General features: G+C 48.0%; 1 protein-coding gene and 1 non-coding gene across 2 annotated transcripts in view; both read left to right on the top strand.

The window, feature by feature from the left end:
- Positions 1–22,503, top strand: part of Dnmt3a (DNA methyltransferase 3 alpha) — a 112,814-nt gene that overhangs the window by 20,647 nt on the left and 69,664 nt on the right. Inside the window, exon 2 of the mRNA XM_008848553.2 lies at positions 8,515–8,774. Within this exon, the coding sequence (XP_008846775.1) occupies positions 8,712–8,774 (63 nt within the window). The 5' untranslated portion in view covers positions 8,515–8,711. The remainder of the gene's footprint in view (positions 1–8,514; positions 8,775–22,503) is intronic.
- Positions 16,436–16,606, top strand: LOC115066933. The gene has a single exon (XR_003846372.1). It is a non-coding gene; the product is annotated as a U1 spliceosomal RNA (small nuclear RNA).

The raw sequence follows: 22,503 nt of genomic DNA on the forward strand, positions 1-22,503 counted from the left end.
GGCTCCTATCAGCCCCAAGTCAGACTCATGCCCACATAGTGAAAGCTCATGGTACCAGAAGCCCAGGGAGGCCTTACCTCAGGTGGGCTGAGTGCAGGGACCAGATAACTGCCATCTTTGATTCCTTGTCTTCATCCCTTGGCTTTTTGTTCTGGACCCAGCAGAAATCATCGGCAGGTCTCTAGGTAGAGGACTGGAGGTGAGGAGCAAGGATCTTGGACACTGGGATTGTTTGGGTGGAGCAAGGATTCAGGTCTGTGGGCGCTGATGCCCTAATTTTGGTAGAAAATACGATGCGCAGCCCTTGTTGAGGTGGGAGCGAGAGAGGAGCTGAGATGAGGTACTTAGCTCTGGGTACTGAGGAGGCTGGGGGCTGGCGAGAAAGGTGGGGATGGTGTTGAGGACAGTGGGTGGGACCATCTTGAGGCTGGAGGAGCAGGTTGGATTGTGGGGCTTTGATCTGAGGTGGGGCTAATGAGGGGGGCTGTGGTTGGGATGTGGGTAGCACTGACACCCCCCAGTTTGGGAGGAAGAGAAAGAAGGGGTTCTCATGGGTTTATATTTGATGAAGGGGTGGGGGGGTTCAGGCTGGGAGAGAGGTACTATTTTGATAGCTGGTGATGGAACTGTATGGTATAAGGGGGTGTGTTGGTTGCCCTGTGAAAAGATGGCTTCACGAACAGCAGGGGGAATGGCCAATGGTCTATTTCTGGAGGATGAAGCGGAGGCAAACACCACCTTGACTATAGTGGGTGGAAGTACCCCCACCCTGCACTCCCCAGTCCTTCCCTGTGAAAATCCATCTCTCCTAGCAGTAGCGCAGGCATATCCTCTGGGGAATAGGATAGTGCTAAACAAGTTGCGAGTTTCTTGCCTGCATCTTTTCCCTTCTCAGAGCCAACTGCTTTTGAGCCTCTTAGCTGTTTCTTCTACCAATCTTCTAGTCCCTATTTTGGAGCAATGGATGTATTTTAATTAATCTATATAGACTTTTTTTTCTTGTTTTCTTGTTTAATACATTCTCTTGAAGTCCAGCCATTATACTTCCCAGCCATCCTAAATAGTTTTTTGAATAGTCATTCAAAAATATCTATTATATCTATTATGGGGGAAAAAAAGCCAGGTGTGGTGGCTCATACCTTTAATACCAGCACTTGGGAGGCAGAGGCAAGCAGGCTATCTCTGTGAGATCACGACTACCCTGGTCTACATAGTGAGTTCCAAGCCAGGGGCTATAAGGAAACACTGTCTTTAAAAGTTAAGTCTTTTATGGGGTAGGAGAGCTGATTGCTTTTCCAGAGGACCTGGGCTCAGTTCGCAGCATCCACAGGCACACATGTGTGTACCTATATACATGCAGACAAAACACTCATACACATAAAATAAAAATAAATCTTTAAAAATTGTCTATGTTGCCGGGTATGGTGGTGCACGCCTTTAATCTCAGCACTTGGGAGGCAGAGGCAGGTGGATCTCTGTGAGTTCAAGGCCAGCCTGGTCTACATAGTGAGTTCCAGGACAGCTGGGGCTACAGGGAGACCCTGTCTCAAAAAGACCAAAAAAAAAAAAAAAAAAAAAGTCTATGTTCATGTAAGTGGATGTCTGCATGTAACAGACAGGCAGAGTAAAGATGACTACTTCTAATTCCCTAAACCTGTGAGTATTTTACCTCACATGAACAAAGGGACTTGGCAGATGTGATTAAATTAAAGACCTTGAGATGGAAAGATTATCCTGGATTATCTAAAACCACAGGGGGTCCTTAGAAGTGAAAGATGAAGGCAGAAGTGGAGTGATAGTAACATGATGAGAGAGACTGTCCCTGGCTTTGGAGATGGAAGGGGCACGGAGCCGAAGCCTGCCAGCACCTTGACCTTAACCTTAGGAGAACTCTGATTTCCAATGTGCAGAACTGCCAGATAAGAAATCTCTTGTTTAAAGTCAATAATTTTGTCATACATAAGACATTTGTGGATGTGTGTATAGATATACAGATGTACAAAAATGCATGTGTGTATATACATACATATGTACAAGCCTTTTTATTAAATCAACAATGTTTACATTATTATGTCAATGCCACTGTTATTCATAGCTGAGTCTGCTAATAGTTTCCTTTTGGTTTTTTCCTGAAGATAGTAGTGAACTTGTTGTTTTCACTTCTCTTGTTTTCTTTGTACTTGTTGCTATTTCTTTGTACCCTCTTCTGATAGCCCTCAGGATGGCTTTGCATAGGGACAGCTCCAGCAGGTTGAATGTGTTTCAGTTTTCTTTCTGAGTTCTTACCCTCTTTGCCCCAACCTGTTGTTCTCCAGGCTTGTGGCATATGTTAGTTGGCATTCTGTGATATCTTCCTGTTATTATCCTTGGAACTCTACTTGCTGGTTTGGACCCTGTTTTCTGGCTTTTGTGCCCGCTCTTGCTTAGTTCGTCCCCCTGGCTGAAGCATGTCCTCCAGGACAGGCATCTGAGGGGATCCACGTCCAGGCAGGGCCTAGGTCCTGGCTACAGAGAACGGTGCAATATCCCTGCCATTTGTCAGGTCCAGCAGCAGGGGCAGAGTGCTGGCACCTCCTGGCAGGCCTGCATCATGAGTCACACTGCTCAGGTGGGGATGAGGGTCATGTATGGCTCTTTTCACCTTCATACTAGACATTCTCTTCCCTTGTCTCATGTGCTGGCTCCTCTGTGTTGAAGAAGACATTTTTCTCTGACTCCCTGAGAATGGAGTGTGAGATCTTGTGTGGCTGAGGCTGTCTGGATTCTAGTCTCACACTTAAATGATGTCATGGCAGGGTAAAGAATCCTAATGGGAGAGGTAAGATTTTAAAAAATATTTTATTTATTATTTTTATTTTATGTGTATGAGTGTATTGCCTGCATGTGTATAAGTGTACCCATGTCATGTAATACCCATGGAGGTCAGAGGAGGGTGTCAGATCCCCTGGAACTGGAGTTATGGATAGTTGTTAGCTGCCACGAGGGTGCTGTGACTTGAACTCGGGTCCTCAGTCCTCTGTAAGAGCAGACAGTGTTCTTAACTGCCGAGCCATCTCTCCAGCCCCCCATATGATTTGTTTGTTTGTTTGTTTACTTATTTACTTATTTATTTATTTATTTATTTATTTGTCTTTATTGAGGAATCAAACCCAGGGTCTCTTTGTCATTGATCTGTACTGCTCACCCTTTTTTTTTCCTTTTATTTGAGACAGAACCACTCTAAATTGCCCAGATTGCCATTGAACTTGCCCTGTAGCGCAGGGTCTTCCTGTAGCCCCAGCTGTCCTGGAACTCACTATGTAGACCAGGCTGGCCTTGAACTCACAGAGATCTGCCTGCCTCTGCCTCCCAAGTGCGGGGACTATAGGCATGTGCCACCACGCTTGGCTGATTTATTTAAGGCAAGATCTTACTATGCAGCCTTGGCTGGCCTGAAGCTTGCTATGTAGACCAGACTGGCCTCAAACTCATAGCAAGCCTCCTGTCTCAACCTCTCAAGTAGCTGGGATGACAGTTATGCACTATCCTGTCCATTATTTTTTTCTTTTTAATGAACCACTTCTAAATGACAATAATGGTACAGATTTATGGGCACATTATCATTTTTCTTGTGTGTGTGTGTGGGGGGGGTATGTGAACATGTATCAGTACTCTTGCGGAAGTCAGAGGACAATGTCAAGTATTGGTCCTTGCCTTCCATCATATATTTTGAGACGGGGTCTCTCTTGTTCACTGTTTTATACATTAAGCTAGCTGGCTTCTGGTGGTTTTTCTGTCTCTGCCTCCCATCTCCTGGTAGGGGCAGGAGCATGCTAAGATTATGGATACTAGTGCTAATGTATCTGTCTGGCTTTTACAGAGTCTGTGGATCTGAACTCAGTTGTCATACTTGTCAGCAGGTGCTTTACCAACTCCCCAGCTCGCATTGTGACATTTCAGAACTTCTGTATAAATGTGTACTGATCAGATCAGGGAAATTGGCATAGTAATCACCTTCAACATTGGTCATTTCTTTGTGGCAGGAACACTCAAACTCCTTTTACTAGCTATTTTTAAATACCCAATTAATTAGTGTCAGCCATTTTTACCCTACTATGCTATTGAGCATTGAAAGTTATTCCTCCTATTCAACTGTACCCCTGTACCTGTTAACCATCTTCTCTCTACCCTCCCTCACTCCCCTCTTCCCTTCCTTTGCTAATTGCTACTCTGTACTTCTGTGAGATAAACATGGAAAACTATATATGAATAAGATCATGTCTGATTATTTCTCTTAATATAATGTCCTCCCAGCTCTTCCACGTTGCCACAAATGACAGGACTTCATTCAATTTTAAAACTGAACAATGCTTTTTTGTGTATACAACATCTTCTCTTAATTTGTCATCCACTGGGGAATGCTTAGGTTGAGTCCCCATTGCTGATAGCACTATGGTAAACTCAGAGTACAGGTATCTCTGACATCTTGTTCTATCTCCTTTGGATATACAGTGGGATGGTGGGATTCCTGGATCATGATCAGTCATTCTATTTTCAGTCAGCTATTGAGCTTTGCATTTCTACCAACCCGAGTTTGTATTTTTAGAAGTTTCATTTGTTCTCTTTAAATTTCTTTCTTAATATCACATTCTTATTTTATGGCTATAGAAACATCTCATAATGTTTGGTTTTGTCAGGTTCTTTTTCTCATTGTTGTGTTTGTTCCAGTATGATTTTGGTTTATTTATTCTGGTCCCTATTTTCTAAGTCAGAGGCTCTGGTGACCCTTGGTTGTCCTTTCTGGATTAAGAATAGAGGACTGGCCAGATGTGGTGGTCCATGTTTGTAAACTCAAGTGGCAGAGGTAGGAATATCACTAGTTTGAGGCTATCTTGGGTTACATAGAAAGTTCCAGGCCATCTTGGGCAAAAAATGAGACCCTGCCTTAAAAACAAAACAAAAAACAAAAAAGCAAAACCTCCAAACAATCAATAACTGAAATAAACCAATCAACTCAGTGGACTAAAAAGTGGATTGGAAGCTCTGGGTCTGAGGGTGGAGTTGACAACTGCCAGGTCACACTGGTGGACCTGAAACAATCATTCTGACTCCGTGTGGCGTTGATGTCAGCACTGGCATCCTTAGGCCTTTTGTCTTAGACTGAAGGCTAGGCTCTGGCTCCCACTGTTCCCCAGCCCAGTAGAGGAACATCCTGAGGAACTCACATCAGCATTTAAATTTACTTCTCTCTGCCTGCCTTGGCTATGTCAGCTCTAGCTCAGCTGTGCCTGGTGACTGCAGAGACCCCGATGTTAAGCCCTCCAGAGAATCTGAAATTAAGACTTCAGGGGAAGTAGACCTAGGGATTTCACTTCTTATAGCCAACTTCTGTTTGTACACATGTATCCTCCTCAGTCTAGTCCCACAGGTACCTGGTGCTATGGTGACAAGCATCTGTTAAGGACCATACGTTGAAAATTGGCTTTTATACTCCTGTCTCTAATTTGGCTGTTACGTTGCTTTCTCAATCCTGAAAATTTGTTGGTAATGTCTCTTGCCTTGTTCAGTCCAACCTTGTCATTTTACTTCTTCTTAAGAAATATCTTTCTACTGGTTGAAGAAGGTGGTAAAATGTGGAATATAGTCAATATCTCAGCTCTTGCTAGGCATGGTGGCACAGGCCTGTAATCCCAACACTTAAGTGGTAGAGGCAGGAGGATCAGGAGTTCAAGGCCATCCTCAGGGACATAGTATGTTTGAGACCAGCCTGGGCTACATTAGACCCTGCCTCAACAACCACCACCAAAGAAATAAAACAAAAGCCAGGGGCTGCAGATGTAGCTCAGTTAATGATGTTCTTGCCTAGCATGCACAAGGCCCTGGGTTTGATCCCCAGAACCATGTAAATTAGCTGTGGTGGTACACACTGCTAATTCTAGCACTCAGGAGGTGGAGGCAGGAGAATCAGAAATTCATGGATGAGCATTTTTATGTCGTTTAGAAACATTATTCAGGGTCACTGTGGACATGAAAAATTAGCAAAGAGAAAATGAGAACTGCTGGTGGTGATGGCTGGGCTCTTGGTGAGGATTTTCTGGGGTGACAGGCTTTGTGGTACTCCTTAGCCTGGATGAGGAGCATGTTCTGACAGCTTGAGTGCCTGATGCTAGCTTGAGACAGTGGTACAGTAGCCTGATGCTCCCTGCAGCCAGGGTGGCTTCAGAAAAGAAAGTGGTTCCTGAGTGCAGGCAGGCAGTGCTGTGTCCAAGCCTGGGACCTCAGCTACCAAGTGGGGCCCTGCCTAGCCACACACTGGTGATTTTAGATGATGCTCAGGGATTTTGAGGTCCCTGAGCAACATGAGGGGACCTAGGTTTGACCCAGGACTGCTTCATTTCCTGGAGGACAGTTCATGAAACTCATGTGTCAGGGGCTTGGGTGGAGGAAGAGGAGGAGGAAGAAACATTTCCTTCCCTTTCTTTTCCGGGGTATCTGTCCTCAGGGTCAATGCCCTGTGATGTTCTGCTTTTCCTCTTCCTCTGAGGACAGGGGCTCTTCTGGAAGAACCCCAGCAGATGCAGGTTTCCTCGAGTGTCTTGACTTTAGAGCAGACTAATTCCAGTCCCTTACTTCTAACTCCTGTTGGTTTAACGTTTGTGACAATTCTGACTCCATTTTGGGGCCTTTAAAGTGTCCTGTCTTGTCTGCCTGCACCTCCCTTCCTCGTTGCCTGTGAGGCCCCCAACAGCCTGGCAGGTCAGAGCTGGAAAAGGTCCTGGAAGTCAGCCAGCTCAGCTCCCCTCTTACTGATGACTACACTGAGGGGCAGAGGTGCCCTTTGTCAGAACCCAAACTCTGCTAACTTTGGGTTCAGTGTTCTTTCCTACCAGACTCTGCCTCCATAGTGTTCACCTCCTTTTCAAGGTCTTGATTTGGGGGTGATTGGAAACTGTGGTCACAAAAGGGCTTTGGAAGGAATCACTGGCCAATAGCAGGAAGCTAGAGCAGCCACTTAGAGTACTGGGTTGAACCAAGAGTAATTCAGCCCCTCAGAGCCCAGAGTCAAGATCTGGCTCACATCTCAGACATGTCCCAACTGTTTGAGCCGTAGATTCAGGGGTAAACTAGGAGCCCCGACATGAGGAACGCAGATCATGTGCTCAGCACAGTGGCTTATATGGAGCTGCTCTCGTGGTGGTGGGTGCTCTGGCACTTGTGCAGTCAGGCTTCACTGACCCTAGCACCCAGCCAAGCTTAGGGGCTGTGGGGGGTAAAGTGCAGCTGTGGGACACCTAGAGGCTTTTATTTAACTTCTTTTCTCTCCCGGCCCTTCAAAGGTGCCTTCTAGCTCCACCTTTCTCCCACCTCTCTCAGTGCAGAGCCCAAACTGGGGTACCGACTTCCCAGGCTGTCACCAGTCCCCTTGGGAAAGGGCAGGACCTGTGGGAGTCAGGCCTGCCGCAGCAGTCTCCGGTTCCTGGTTTTCCAGGGAGCCCTGGCAGAGGGGGATGGGAGGAAAGGCCCAAGAGGGAGGGGCACGGGAATCCGAACCACGGGGAACTGGAAGGGGAAGGGTGTGGGTGGCCCGGATCCAGCCTGTCTCCTACTCTAGGAGGCTGCCAATCCCTCTCGGGCAGGAGCGCACTTGAGGCGGGGGCTTGGCGCTGTCTCCTGGGTTGGGGAGCTGGGGAACGCTGCACTACTCTCCGAGTGAGGGGGTTGAATTCACAGTAACACCCTACCCCCCAGCTGTGGCCTGAGGCTCGGGCTTTGTTATTTCACTGGCTTGAGGCCCACACCTGGAGCAAGGAGCCAGAAAAAACCCCTAAAATCTAACTATGTGTTTGGAAGGGCCTGCCCAAGCCCCCAGCTCCCAAGGCAAATGGGGCCTGGGGCCTGGGCTGGGGAGAGAGCGTCTGGCGTTCTTCAGTGTGGCCATGGCCGTGGCCTCCCATCGTGGCACCCCCTAAAGAGCAAACCCAACAGTCAACGGAGCACAGCCTGAATTCAGGCCCCAGCTTTGTCAGCAGGGCGCCAGCTCTGAGCTAGCTGTGCTAGGTGACTTTGACATTCATTTCACTACATCCTGTAACTGTGCTCACTTCCTCCACGTGGGGAGCGATGTGGGGGTGGGGTTGGGGGTCGGGTGAGGACAAAGTAGAAGGAAAATGTAGCTGGGCTGGGGGCCTCTGGGGGTGGCTGGGGTTTCCCAGGGGCTGGTTGGGGTGGAAGGAGGGTGGTGGAACCATTCAGAGGGAAGAACACAGAAGCTGGGGCCTCTGGAAGTCCCAGAAGTAGGACTAAAAGCCCTTTGAGGCTCTGAAGGGGACTGTCACAGCCTCTAGGCTCTCAGAGGAGGTGACAGCCAAAGGCTAAGGCTGCCTCAGTTTCCCATCCTCGTGGGCACTGGTGAGCTGCGGGGATTGTCAGAAGCCAGGCTAGCCATGGGCTGGAGACCAACCCTGGGAGGGGCTAGAGTCAGGTGAGAACTGGCTCGTGGTCCCTGCCCTGCTGACCAATTTATTTTCCCCACAGGCAGAGACATCTACATCGGGGGCCCAACCCCAAAGGCATACTGAGGCAGCGCTCATCACAGGCTTGACATCAGGATCTATGTAGAAGTTTTAACTTTTGCTTACAAAGACCACGATAATTCCTTCCTGAAGCCCGGCAGCCCGGCAGTCCGGCAGCCTCGCAGCCCCAGCCTGCCTCCCACCGCCCAGCTGCCCAAAATGCCCTCCAGCGGCCCCGGGGACAACAGCAGCTCTGCTCCTGAGCGGGAGGAAGACCGGAAGGTGAGCAGCCCACCTAGTTCTGTAGGGGACCGTTGCTGCTGGTTCCCTGGAAGCAAGAGGGGCTTATCCCCATAGGACAGCTCAGATGTGCTGAGATATTGAGGTCAGGGTCATACCCATCGCTTGGCCCTGGCAGTAGGTGCTGGGAAACTGAGACTTGGAAAAGTTGAATTTTGGAGGTAGGGTAAGAATTTGAACCCAGATAGTTTGACTCCAAGACCCCAGCTTTCAACCACTGTATTATTTGAGCACAGGCTCAAACACCAGGTTCATGCAACTTCAAGGGGTCAGCTTCACAGGGGCCCCAAACCTGGATTCCTGTTTGGATCTGCCCCATCTAATGTGAGACCTCGGTAAACCACTGTACCATTGTGTTGGACAAGCTGCCCCTATTCTTCCCCAAGCTCAGTAGCTTTCTGGGGCACTATAGACTTGAGACTAACCACCCACGCAGACATAGGCATGGGGCTGTGTTCAGATGCTCTGGAGCAAGTGACATCATCAACCCATGGAGATGGTAATGCTCCACCCACCACTCCAGGCTCTCAGTGAGCATCACTGGGTAACGTGGCTTCTAGCCATGGAACTGGTGACATCTGTGTTTCCAGAGTCCCATAAGGGGTGACCATTTCACTCTCCTTCCAAACTCCAGGTCCAGATCAAGTCAAAGAGAATTTCATCAGATGGATGGGAATCTCTGAAGAGGTCACAAGGGCTGACTTGGGACCTTAATACCTATGGCCTCTTAACTCCAGCACTGGACTCTGTGTCCCTGTTAGTAGATGAACTCCACTGGGAGGAGTCTAATGCTTGTCTACTCTTGTTCCCAGAAAAGAGTTTATTCTTTTGACAAGAAGTGTCCACCTGGTTCAGGTGTGGGGCCTCAGCCCTCTGGGCAAGAGGTAGCAGCTGGGAGCCCTCTTCACCCATGCCCACCCTCTTCTTGGCTTACTCATCTTTAGTGTGTGTTTCTGTGTTCTGGGTGGTTTCCATCCATTGTTTCTTTTGTCCTGGGAAAACCCTTGAAATAAATGAGGTGAGAGAGATGGCCCTAGTTTATAGAAAGGATACTGAGCCTAGCTAGTCAGTGGTGGGCCCAGATGAGGGCCTGGTCTTCTGCCTCCCAGATCTGAGCCCTTATCATGACCACCCATAGTCCTGATGTAGACATGGATCCCCCCCACACACAGGTGTGAACACAAAGCCCAGTGATCTGTTTTCCCAGCCTGTAACCCTGCAAGTGCCAAGTGTGTGTGTGTGTGTGTGTGTGTGTGTGTGTGTGTGTGTGTGTGTATGAATTCACAAAGTTCACCATGTACTGCAATCTGGGAGTCACTGTGTACCCCTGGATGGAGGGTCCCTAAACTCTTAGCTTGTCTCTCTTTCTCTTTTTTCTTCCTTTCTTTTTTATTATTTTTTCTTTTAATTTGAGACATTGTCGTATACAACCTGGCCTTTCAGCTCCCTATGTAGTAAAGGATGACCTTAAACTTCAGATCCTCCTGCCTCCACCTCCTGAGTGTTGGGCACAGGCATATGCTACTGTACCTGGTTTATGCAGTGATCAAACCTAAGGCCTGAGGCATGCAGAACTACATTTCTAGCTCCCCAGCCCCTCCTTTTTGATCCCATGGGAAGTGACTGATATCCAGGTTCCCCTACAGGCCATAAGGGACACTTGCAACAGCCTATGCTCTGCATTGGAAGTTGAGGCTAATTCCCTCCCTTCCATGGGCCAACCAGGCTTTGTTTCCCAGCTGGATTGAGACTCTGAGCCTCCCCTGCCCTGGCCTCTTATCCTGACAGATGCTGACACACCTTCATGTACCCTTCAGCTACCACAGGTAGGACAGACTCCTATTACTGGACTGCGCATCCCTTCCCAAACAGCAGCAAGTCAGGACTGAGCAGGGGAAGAACACTGTTCAAGGAGTCCGAATCCCCAGCCCCAAGCCTAGGGCTGTCCCTTACTGGAGATGTGACTTCAGGCCATCTGGGCTTGTGTTTGCTCAGCTGGAAAATGGGGATAGTACTCTAGCCTTGCTTGTCTTACAGGGCGGCTGTGAAGTCAAATGAGGTCATGGGCAGGGAAGTGCCCTGCAGACAGCAAAGTCTGGTCCAATTATGAGGGATTATGATTGCTATTATTATCGACACATAGTAACTGCTCTGGTTCTGGCAGCAACAAACACACGCCCAGCCCCAGATTCTGGGGCTGATAGAATAGGTACACTCACACACTGGCAGGGGCTGTTGCACTAAAAGATGGCGTCCATCTGGACAGCTAAGCATTAGAGCTCAACTGGGCCTCCTCTTCAGCCACCTACACCCACAACGCTTATGCCGACTCACCTGGAACTCCTCCTTGGCACTTTTGGGCTGCCTCCAGCAAGCACCAAGGAGCTGCCTGGTGAAGGCAGGTAGAGACACAGACAGCTGCCATAGCCGTCCTTGAAAGCCAGCCTGGGGCAGGGACATTGTGTAGCTACAAAGGAGGGACACTTGCTCTGCAGCCCAAGGAGTCCACAGAGATGCCATAGGCACCTGGCATAGTGGAGCCATTTGCTGAACCTGAGGGAAGAGGTGTGGCTGCCTTCAGATACCTTTCATTGGCCAGCTCCACCTGCCTGTTTGGTCATTCCTGCTGCTTCCAGATAACTGTTTGTGCCCTTGCTGGGCTTCAGGCTTTTGTTTCTTCTATACCTCACCTGCTGTCCTCTTCCTTGATTTCTCCCCTCTCTGGGAAAGCCCTGGCTTTACTCTTGGTTACAGTCTGCAGGAGACCAGTGGTTCTCAGAATATGACTCCTAAACCAAGCACATCAACATCTCCTTTAGACATGTGGTAACTGTAAGGTACAAGGCCAAGTCAGGAACTCTCAGGTTTTGGAGCCTGGGAATCATCACCCCTAACACTTGAGAACAGTTGGTTTGGATGTTGTCCTGTGGTCTGTAGCCCAGAAGGGAGGGGTCTCAATCCCTCTTGCACACAATTCCCTGGGGCCTGCAGTGGGATGAAGTAGTATGCAGAAGGGATGTTGTGGATAAGAGCCAGAGAAAATGGCATCCAACCCTTCCAGGAAGCCCTGTGTCAGGCAGATGGGGTACAGAAAGGGAGTGACAGGTAAAGTTGAACACACTTGCCTCAGAGAGTGCAGAGAGGTCTGTGGAAGTGAGTTCCTTCTCCTGCATCCTGCCATCCATAGGCTGGGCAGGGTGTGCTGCTAGAGGAGGCTGGGAGCTGAGCAGGTCTGAGGAGGGCTTCAAGAACTGGGGGAAAGTGCACTGGTATGTGACCACAGCACAGGAACAAGATTTATAGGGAGGACAAGCAGTAAGAGAGGCTAGGAACTCAGAGGGGAAGTGGAAGAAGAGGCCAGCCCTGTGGAGGGGAAAGGACCAAGAGTGTTCAGGGGCCTCTTCAGACCCCCACATAAGAACTAGAGCTAGCCAGGATAACCCCAGGTTATTTCCCTGAATCTTCGTGCACCCATTTTCTACGGCATGAGAAGTTCAGTGGCCAAGATATGCAGTACTGTCTACTAGGCACTATGTACGTGTGCGTTGTCTTATTTACTACTTGCATTTGCCCACAAAAATTTTCATTATTCTTTCTTATTAAGGACGAAATTGGGGCTCAGAGAGGCTAAGTCACTGGTCTAAAGTCTCAACAGCTAGTGAGTGGTATGATATAGTGGCAGGTCCTGGGGTGCCTCCCTGGTGAAGGGGGATGGAGTGAACAGGGGCTCCCAGCTGTGATGCTCCACAATGCTTAATGGATTTCTTCTGCTGCAGGTTCAAGGGTGTTTATTTAGAGTGAGAGCTGGTAGTCTGTAGCTCTTGCCTTTGTGAATGTGGAGGATACTTCTACTCTGCCTGGAACTCCTATGCTCAGGCTTATCTCTCTTGCTTATCATGTACAACCCCCAGATAGATCCTCTTTACTGAAGACACGGCTATAAACGTCTAGCTTCTCTCCATTTCTCCCTCTCTGGACTTATTTCTCTTCTTCTCTCCATTACTGGGTTACTTCAGAAGGGTACCTAGCACACAGTCAAGCTCCACAAGTCTGTGGGATGAACCAGATGCCATTCATGGAGGATCTAGTAAAGGACAGGGGATAGGAAGGTAGAAAGGTGACTAGGAGAGGTGGAGAGGCCTCCAGGCAGCTTTACCAACCTTGTCCTTTTCTGTTGTGGGGTAGAAGGGACTGCAGGGGTACAGATTTATATTGGGGGTCACAACATGCATGTGTGTGTGTATAGATGTGCACATGTACGCATGTGGCCAGGCTGGGGCTCCTTCTTTTCCTCCCTCCTCTTAAGTCCATCCCAGAGGCCTGGTAAGTATGGATTTCCCCTGGACCCTGGGTACTTCCTCTCCATGGTACACAAACTCAAGGGCATCTGTGGGTAGGGTCCCCATCAGATCTAAATCTCAGTGGTTTTGGAGTCCATAGGTCTGCAGGAACACAGCATTTGGGGGGCATGCTTTGCCTTTATTGCACTCAGATATCCCCATGTGGTCACTTAGGGGTGACTAGTCATAATAGAGACCTTTAAAGATCATCCCCCATAGGACTTCCCAATAGTTAACAGAGAAGCCTCTTTCCCTTTTCCATATGATAATGACATGTACATTTCTACTTAGTAGAGTTATTGGGTTTCTGGGCACATGCAATAGGCTTGTGATGTTCACAGCCCACTAGAACGGACCAAGATCTAGGCTTTGGGCTTTAGATTGTCTAAAATTTTCTTACATTAGATGTTAGGAACTGTCAAGCTTAGTCATGTTGTCAGTAAGGTCTTGGACAGGGTCAGCCAGGCCCTAGAGACAGACCTGTATTTGCATCTGGACTGTGCTGTGTGTGTGACTCAGCAGCATGAATGCAAAGCCTAGAGTCAGCACCCCATTAGCCTGAGATGGTTCAATAGATGGTGTGTGAGTGAGTGATTAGCTTAGGGACCTGCTACATGTATTTTGGATAACTGTCATTTATCCATCTGCCCAGCTGCCTGCCTGTCTTCCTCCTTACCTGTCTGCCTGCCCCTCTCTAGAAGGGCTACTCAGGGCCATGGTAGAGGCATAGGGAGCCTAGGTAAGGTATGTGGAATGTGGCTTGGATTCTCCTATGAGCCTGGCATGCAGAGGAATGCTTGTCTCTTCAAGTACACAGGCATAAAAGGCCTGAGGTCCCTGATCCTTGGGACAGAAGGGAAATCAAGGCCAATGGCAGTGAGACCTACCTTCTGCTATGGGTACTTTCAGGAGTATGAGTAGGACCACATCCAGGCCTATGATCACTTGGGTAACTCTTGCTCTAAATGACAAAGCTAGGGTTGGAGCTCAGATAGCTGAGAAGGCAGGTCCCCTACGGAAAGTGTAGAAAACCAGACTCACCTATGCAGAGGGGACTCAGGGAGCTGAGCTGGAGCAGGTAACCAGGACAGTTAGGAAATGGGTCCTTCCTCCCTGGCACCGGGGCTGTGCAATTAGAGGTATGATCTGTGTGCATCTCACTTCACCATATAGTGTGGAAGGCCTTCTGAAGGCATCTTTTACACAGCAATTAATCTGATGTTCATAGTAACCTGGGAGGCACCTGCTGTATCCCCATCTCACAGGTTGGGAACTGAGACATAGAGAGGTTAGGAAACTTGGCATAAATGATATGACTGCAAAGTAATTTCATCTGGACTCACTCCCTCTGTAAATCCAGGGAAGCCCAGAACTGGGGTGGGCTGCTGAAGGAGCAGCCATGAGTGGGCTTGATGCCCACAGGGCTGGCTGCCAACAGAGCAGTGGGCATGCTCTACTCTGGCCCTCAGCACAGCATCAGCCGTGGGCTTGTTTACATGTCACCTCTCACTCTAGACTGAGCTCCATTTATGTCTAATACACAGTAGGTGCTCAGTAGATATTTTGAGCATACCTCCTGTGCCTGATCTGATGGTGGGAGTGAGATTCAGCCCAACTTGTGTTTGAGTTTTTTTAGAAGCTGGTGATGTCTGTCAAGGCAGGAAGCTTGTGGAGGCAGGATGGATGCCCTAGCCGATTCTAATCATTTAGCATTTACAAATCACCTGCTATGAACAGTATCCATGAGCTAAAGTGGACTCAAAGGGGACATTAAGATATGCCCCCTGTTTCTAGGAATGTGATCTTTGTAGAGGAGGGATAACTTCCATCAGTATTATCCTATGTAGCCAATGAATGTTTGCTGAATACTGTTGAATTACTGGAGTCAAGGCTGATGAGCTTTGGGAAATGACTGAGATCAGAAAAAATACAGAGCTCTGAAGGTTCTGAGGTGTGTGCAGCAATTCCTAGCACTCAAGGTCTTTGGTCTCTGACCCTTGCCTCTGTAGGAAGAACTAGGCAACTGTATGTGAGTGTGTGCTGGCTGGCCTGCACCAAACATGCTGTATCAGGGCCTGTGCTGCATGACCATGGCTCCTGAAGCCTGATGCTCAGGCAGCCCAGGGCAGGGTTTTTCTTGCCGCAGAAGCCAATTTGTTTCACTCAATTCCATGACCACAGACAATCTCCGGGAGGCCAGCCAGCCAGCTGGCAAAGGCTGTACATGCTTCTTGCCCCAGAGGGCCTGGGCAAGTGGCTGGCTAGATCCAGCAAGTTCGTCCCCTCCACCCAAACACCAACTTGAGGCATCTGTTCAATGGATGCTGGGTCAGTGGCTTCTGGTACAAGTGCTAACGAGAACACATACATCTCTCTTGCTGTTTCTGGGAAAGGGCTTCAGGGACACAGATCTCTTGGGGGGCCAATGGCCTGTGTCTAGGCATGGAGAGATGTGTGTATGTGAATGCCAGGATGCCAGGTGCACCATTGGTGTGCACTGCCTGCATATTTGTTCTCACTGGGTATGTGGAATATGGCACAGGTGGGCATAGTGGCATGCTATATTGGAAAGACCCACAGGTCACAAATGAGAAAGTTGATGTGTTCATTCTGAAGGCCTTCCCCTCCTGCCTCTGCCCTCTATGAGTCCCATAACCTCTCTGACCTTCAGTTTCTCAGCCATGTCATGGAAAAACATGACATCCACTCTGACTTCTGTAGACTATAAGAACAGAATGAAATAGAGCCAGGCCTGGTGGCACATGCCTGTAATCCCAGCAATTGGGAGATGGAGGCAGGAGGATCAGGAGTTCCAGCCAAATTCAACTACAGATAGTGAGTTCCAGGCCAGCGTGTACTACAGGAGAGATCATTTAACAAACCAACAACAACAACAAAAGAATATGTGGAAGTGATTTGTTGATTGTGCTCTACTGTACAAATGTGAGGGATTATTGTTGGCATAGCCCAGCTTGTCAGAAGGCAAAGTTGTGTGTGGCTTAAAATAATCCATCCAGTGAGCTGCACTAAAATGTAGGTCAAATCAGCTCAGAAGTTTAGAGAGAGACTGATAGGAACTGTTTAATCTAATAGGCCTATCTGATGATGCTTTAAAAGCCATAGAAACTTATCGAAATGTAAAGTGACAACTATGTTTAAGGTTTAGAAGGTATATTGTATTAGGCTGGGTGTTGTGGTATATGGCTGTTAAGCCTGGCACTTGGGAGACAGAGGCAGGAGGATCATTAGCTCATGGACAGTATGAGTTACATAGTGAGGCCCTCACTCAAAAAGCAAGAAACAACACTTACCTGGCAGGGGAGATACCATGATCATGAAGGTAGTTTTCCTAGGGCGAGGCTTAAGGCTTATCCATTGCACTCTAAATGTACTGACCCCTGCAACTTCCCCAAATGTGAGAAACGGGACTGTATAATTTGTGGTAGTGAGAGACTGTGTTTGTACTCTCCCCTTTAAAAAAAAAAAAGAAAAAGAAAAAGAAACAAAGAAAAAGAGGTGGTGTCTCGTGCCTATAATCAGCACTTGGAATGCTAAAGCAAGAAGATTGTTGTAAGTTTGAGATTAGCCTAGGCTACATAGCCAGGCTGGGCTATAACCATTTCAATCCTGTTTGTGATTGTGGAAACATGAAGGTCTGTGTGATGCTGGATCCCTGTGTACTTTTGTATTTGCATAGATTTGAAGGTTTGTATATGTGTCCTATTTGTGTGTATGAACTTTGCTGTTTATTGAACGTCTACTATGTGATAATCACTCACTGTGCAGGGTACACCAGTTTAGGCATGTGGATACCACCATGAAGAAGTAAGTCTCTATCAGCCAAGCACCACAGTGCATGTCTTTAGTCCCTGCATTTGGGAGGCTGAGGCAGGAGGATTTTAAGTTTAAGACCAACCTGGAGTTCATAGTGAGACCCTGCCTCAAACAACAACAACAAAAATAAAAGTCTCAGTTGCTTCTTTCAAGGAGTTCACAGCCTTGTTAGCATAATGCTGACAGTTGAACGACTGGGTAGTAGGTATTACAGGAGAGGAGGGGGGTCAGTCAAGACCTATTGGTTCAGTCTGGGTAGGAAAGGAGAGGAGAAGACCAAGGGGAAGTAGGTCCAGGAAGTGAGGCTTCAAAAAGGCAGTAAGGGTTTGCTGGAAAACTGACAGAGAAAGTGGACCAGGCAGAAGGAACAGTTATGCCAAGGTGCCCTGTGGAAGCAGCATCTTTTGCACTTACTGCCTATGTTGGGTCCCTATGGTTGGAAGGAGACCCAGGCAGTCCAGCAAGATCCCAAGTGCTTTCTGTGCAAGGACTAGAAGCTGGGCTTAATTCTGCAGGCCCTCTGGGAGCCCCTGGTTCTGCATACCTCACCACCCATCCATATATCTTACCACAGCAACCGCACCAGCCAGATGTTGGGATCTGTCTGCCCATGAGTGATGGCTGCACATGGAAGGTGGCAAGCTAGGATTTGCCTGGGAGGAGAAGGGAGGGGGTCAGGAAGGAAGGCTGGGAGTGCTGGCCTTCTGTGAAACATTCTAGTTTGGCTGTATGGAGGCAGGAGGAAGTGAGCAGTTCCCAAGTAAGTGTCACATGTCAGCGTTCATCTGTCCCCTCACTTAATTCTCATGCCATTGCTGTGAAGTAGATCTTATGATCCCTATTTTATGGATAAGGAAAGCAAACTGCAGAGGTTAAATAGCTTTTTAAAAAATTTTATTATCTTTATGAGTAGTGTATTGCTTGCACCTTTGTCATGCAATGCTTGTGGAGGTCAGAAGAAGGTGTCAGATCCCCTGGAACTGGAGTTAGGGACGGTTTTTAGCCACCATGTGGGTGCTGGGAATTGAACCTGGGTCCTCTGCAGTTAGTGCTTTTAACTGCTGAGTCATTTCTTCAGCCTCCCAGGTTAAATAGCTTTAAGTGACTGGTAGGTACAGAGCACAGCAGAAATCTCTGCTCAGCTCAGCCCTGCTCTCTCCAAAAACCCCTGTCTATAATTTCTGCCCCCTACTGCTCCTAGAAGGACTGACTGATCCCATCTCCTGACTTGACAGATGAGGAGACCAACTTGGGCTCAAATCTGTTCCCACTGAACGTGTTACTGCTTTCCAGTTGCTCAGGTTACAGAAGATCAGGTTCTTATGTTTCAGAGTATTAGTAATGCCCCTTCATTCAGTGCTACTTGCAGATTCGAGAGGAATGTTTCACGTTCCTTTGCTTGACCCATCAGCAAAGATACTGAATAAAGCAGGCCTGTGACAGATACAAGAATGAACCACTTGATATACCTCCCTGGAGTCACTGAGGGCATGGCTCAGGCCATTTGGTTATTCGACTCAGTGTATCAGCCCTGGTTCAGCAGCATGAACCACAGGCAGGCCAGAGCAGAAAGCATGCCTTCCACTTTAGAATGATAGGCTTTCCACAAAGCCGTGCTTCAGAGCCACATGGAAAAGGCAGGGACTAAACCTCCATGCTGGGCAAGTGGTTCTGGCTTGGCACACAATACCCTGCCTGGTGCTTTCCAGGTGCTGGAGAGGTAATGTGACATCAAGGCATCTACCCATTCCTCCTGGGCTAGGTTACCCTGAATTGAAGCCAGTAGGGACAGAAATGGACTGAGTATGTGCAGTGTGCCTGGACAGCATGTTTGGGGTAAAACAAGGGACCACAGCCATATGGCATGGGGTTTCCTGTCAAAGACCCAAGAGCCTTTTTCTATGTGATCGATGGGAGAAGAGGCATGTCTATGCTGAAATGTGATGTGTCTTTGTTTTGTTTTGGTCAAGGACTAAAATGGCTTTGAACTTCTGATCTTCCATTCTACCTCCCAAGTTCTGGGTTTACAGGCATGCATCACCACACTTGGTTTATGCACTGCTGGGGACTGAACTCAAGGCTTCAAGCATGCTAGGCGAACACTTCATCAACTGAGCTACATCCCCAGTTTACCTGTCTTTGTTTTAAGGTCATTACTGTGTTGTGCCCATGGTTTCTTTTTCCTGATCAGAGACCCTGATTGGTTTCCACATCTCCGTTTTGTTTTGTTTTGTGACGGGGTCTCACTATGTAGCCCTGGCTGGTATGGAAATCTTAGAGCTCTGTCTGCCTCTACTTCTTGAGTGCTGGGATTAATGGAGTGTACCATCATGCCTGGATGCTTTCACATCTCTAGTTATTCAGAATATATCCCAAATAAATAAATTTGTAATAAATGTAGTTTGTTAAATAGTTCAAATCCCACAATTTCTCGGTAGTGATGGTTCTAGAATCCTAAGCTCTGAAGTAAAAGCAGTAAACAGATAAGGAGACCAACCATTTGTTCACTTGAGTAACCTGAGAGGCAGGCAGAATGGATGTGTTCATACTCCCATTTTGTGGAAGAGGAAACTGATTCCCATAGTGAAGGAATAGGTGCTCTGGACCTACTTTGGTCTGCTCCAAGTCCTGTGCCATCTCTATAACTTCATACTACCCCTGATAGTTTTATAAAGATGACAATAAGCTGTGGTAGAATTAGACCCAAAGCAACTCCTTACCATAAAATTCACCAAAGCTGTGGACATCCCCTACTGATTCTCACATACTGAGCCACATGGGTCATATTTCCTTTCTGTAGCACTGGTAATCTTTTATTGCATGGGTGTCCTTGGGACCTTGAGAGACAGCTCAGAACCAGCAGCCTGGCTTCCCTTGGGCATTTGTCCTTGGATTGCCTGAGGCAGGGCTTTTGAGACCTATTGAGGCCCTCTGTCTCCCTTGGTCTTCTGTTCTTACTCCTCCTTTGCTGGCCTCTCCTGAAAAAAGCCTTCAGGGATTTGTGGTCTCAGGGCCAGCCTCTCAGGCCTCTGTAGTCCCCTGACTCCCCCTGAAGACCCTTTCTAGCTGGGTTTACTAAATGGTCCTTTCCAGCCCTTCTCTGGCCCCTGGTCCTCTGCATAGCTCAATGACAGTGCTCTCAGAGGGCCGATGACCCCTAACCAAATCGGTATCATTGCATATGGCCTCTTGCCTAGCAGTTCTTCTTCCTTGCTCCTACAGTGCTCTGGGAGCCTCTTCTGTGCCTTTGACCATTCTGTCTCCTTTGCAAGCTGGACGATCCCCACCACTGGGTGCTGAGCCATGGCCTTTTGTCATCTCCACTCACATGTCTTCATGGGTCTCCCAGAACTTAGAACTGTGATAGTCTGTCTCACAGACATGCCTTGAATGGACTGATGGACAAACAGACAGATAGGCCAGTGATACTCTTCCTGTCCTTCTGATATCTGTGGTTGGTCTCAGTAAGCCTTCATCACATGTCCTACTAACACCTGAAAATTAATGTGGCAAACCACAAGCTATTTTGAAATCACAGAAAATGAAAGTTGAATGGGATATGGAGGGCTATCTCAATTCTCCAGGAAACCTGGGTACCCTTGCTTTCACCATCCATGGTACCAGTGTCACTGTGTCTTGGCTCTGCTTCCAGGGAGGTCTGTGAAGCCAGCCACTGATAGCATGTAGGGCATGGGGAGCAGCCTGCTGCTGTTTGGTTGGGCCAAGGGCCCTTTCTTTCCCCTTCCCCAACATTGTTTCTGCTGGTGGTTAGTCATGCTGGAGCCTGCTGAGTCAGAAGGGACTTGTAGGTGGTTTGTGGCCAGGCTGGAGTAATGAGGCAGGACTTTCTAGGTATGTGACTCTCTGCCCCCAGAGAATACCCAGAGGTCTCAGCCCTGAGCAAGTTCAGGGTGAGGGGTAGGAATAAAGCATGCAGAGTTAGGTGAATGAGAAGGATCAAGAGGGGCTGAGACATGGTACCCCAGGTACTTCTATGGGGTGATGACATATGCAGGGCCAGTGCCACATGACCCAGGGCAGGGATGTCTACTGCAGCTCTAAGTCTACAATGCCTGCATTCTGTACAGAGGCCTCATTTCAAGAACTGCATGTGTTTTAAACCAGTGCCACTTAACTTACCATTTCTTTTCATATTATCATCTTTTCAATAAAGATTCATTAAATCGCTTGTTCGTTGAATGTTTGTACTTTTGTAAGATGTTTTTCATATAAATAAACAAGTTCTGGTCTGGGATATGGCTCAGTGGTAGAGTACTTGCCTAGCATATATAAGGTGAGGGTTCAATCCCAAGCTCCAAAACCAAATAAACTTGGAAACAAATTTTTCACCAGAGCTGGTGTTACAATCTTGTGATTAAGAAAATATGGGGACAGGACGGGTATGGTGGCTCTGACTCAGGAGTCAGAGGCAGGCAGATCTCTGTAAGATTGAGGCCAGCCTAGAATACATAGTTCCAGGCCAGCTGGGGCTGCAGGGAGAGCCCGTTTCAAAAAAGACCAAAAAAGAAAGAAAGAAAACATGGGGACTGGGGAGATGGTTCAGTGGGTAAAGTGCTTGCTGCATAAGAATGAGGACCTGAGTTCAGATCATCAGCACCCATGTAAAACCTGGGTTCAGTGGGACATACCTGTAAGCCGAGGGCTGGGGGGTAGGGACAAGGATCCTGGTGCTTGCTGGCCAGGCTGTCTAGCTGAATCATTGAGCTACAGGTTCAGCTAGAGACCCTGTCTCAGAAAATAAGGTGGACCAGCAAGATGGCTCAGTGGGTAAAGGTGCTTGCCACCAAGCCTAACCACCTGAGTTCAATCCCCAGGATCCACATGGTAGAAGGAGAGAACTCCGGTAAGTTGTCCTCTAATTTTCCCATGTGCACTGCGGTGCTTATGTGTGTGCGCACTCACACATACAAATATATGTAGTAATTTTTTTTCTTTGGTCTTTTTGAGATAGGGTCTTCTTGTAGCCCTAGTTGACCTGAAACTTATTATGGTGACTAGGCTGGCCTCCATCTCACAGAGATCTGCCTGCTTCTGCCTCCTAAGTGCTGGGATTAAAGGCATGTACCACCATACCTGCCTATATGTAATAATTTTTTTTTATGTGTATGAGTGTATTGCCTGCATGTATGTGAGTGCACCCGTGTTGTGCAGTGCCGTGGAGGTCAGAAGAGGGCTTCGGATTCCCCTGGAATCAGAGTTAAGGACGCTTCGTAGCTGTCATGTGGGTGCTGGGAATCGAACCCAGATCCTCTGCAAGAGCAGCCAGTGCTCTTAACTGCTGAGCCATCTCTCCAGCCCCCAATAAATTAAAAAAAAAATATTTTATTGAGCCGGGCATGGTGGCGCATGCCTATAGTCCCAGCACTTGGGAGGCAGAGGCAGGCGGATCTCTGAGTTCAAGGCCAGCTTGGTCTACATAGTGAGTTCCAGGACATCTGGGGCTACAGGGAGACCCTGTCTCAAAAAAGACCAAAAAAAAATTGTTTTATTATTATTTTTATTTTATGTGTATGCGT

The sequence above is a fragment of the Nannospalax galili genome, unplaced genomic scaffold (genome assembly GCF_000622305.1).
Source record: "Nannospalax galili isolate Female #2095 unplaced genomic scaffold, S.galili_v1.0 scaffold1191, whole genome shotgun sequence".
Lineage (NCBI taxonomy): Eukaryota > Metazoa > Chordata > Mammalia > Rodentia > Spalacidae > Nannospalax > Nannospalax galili.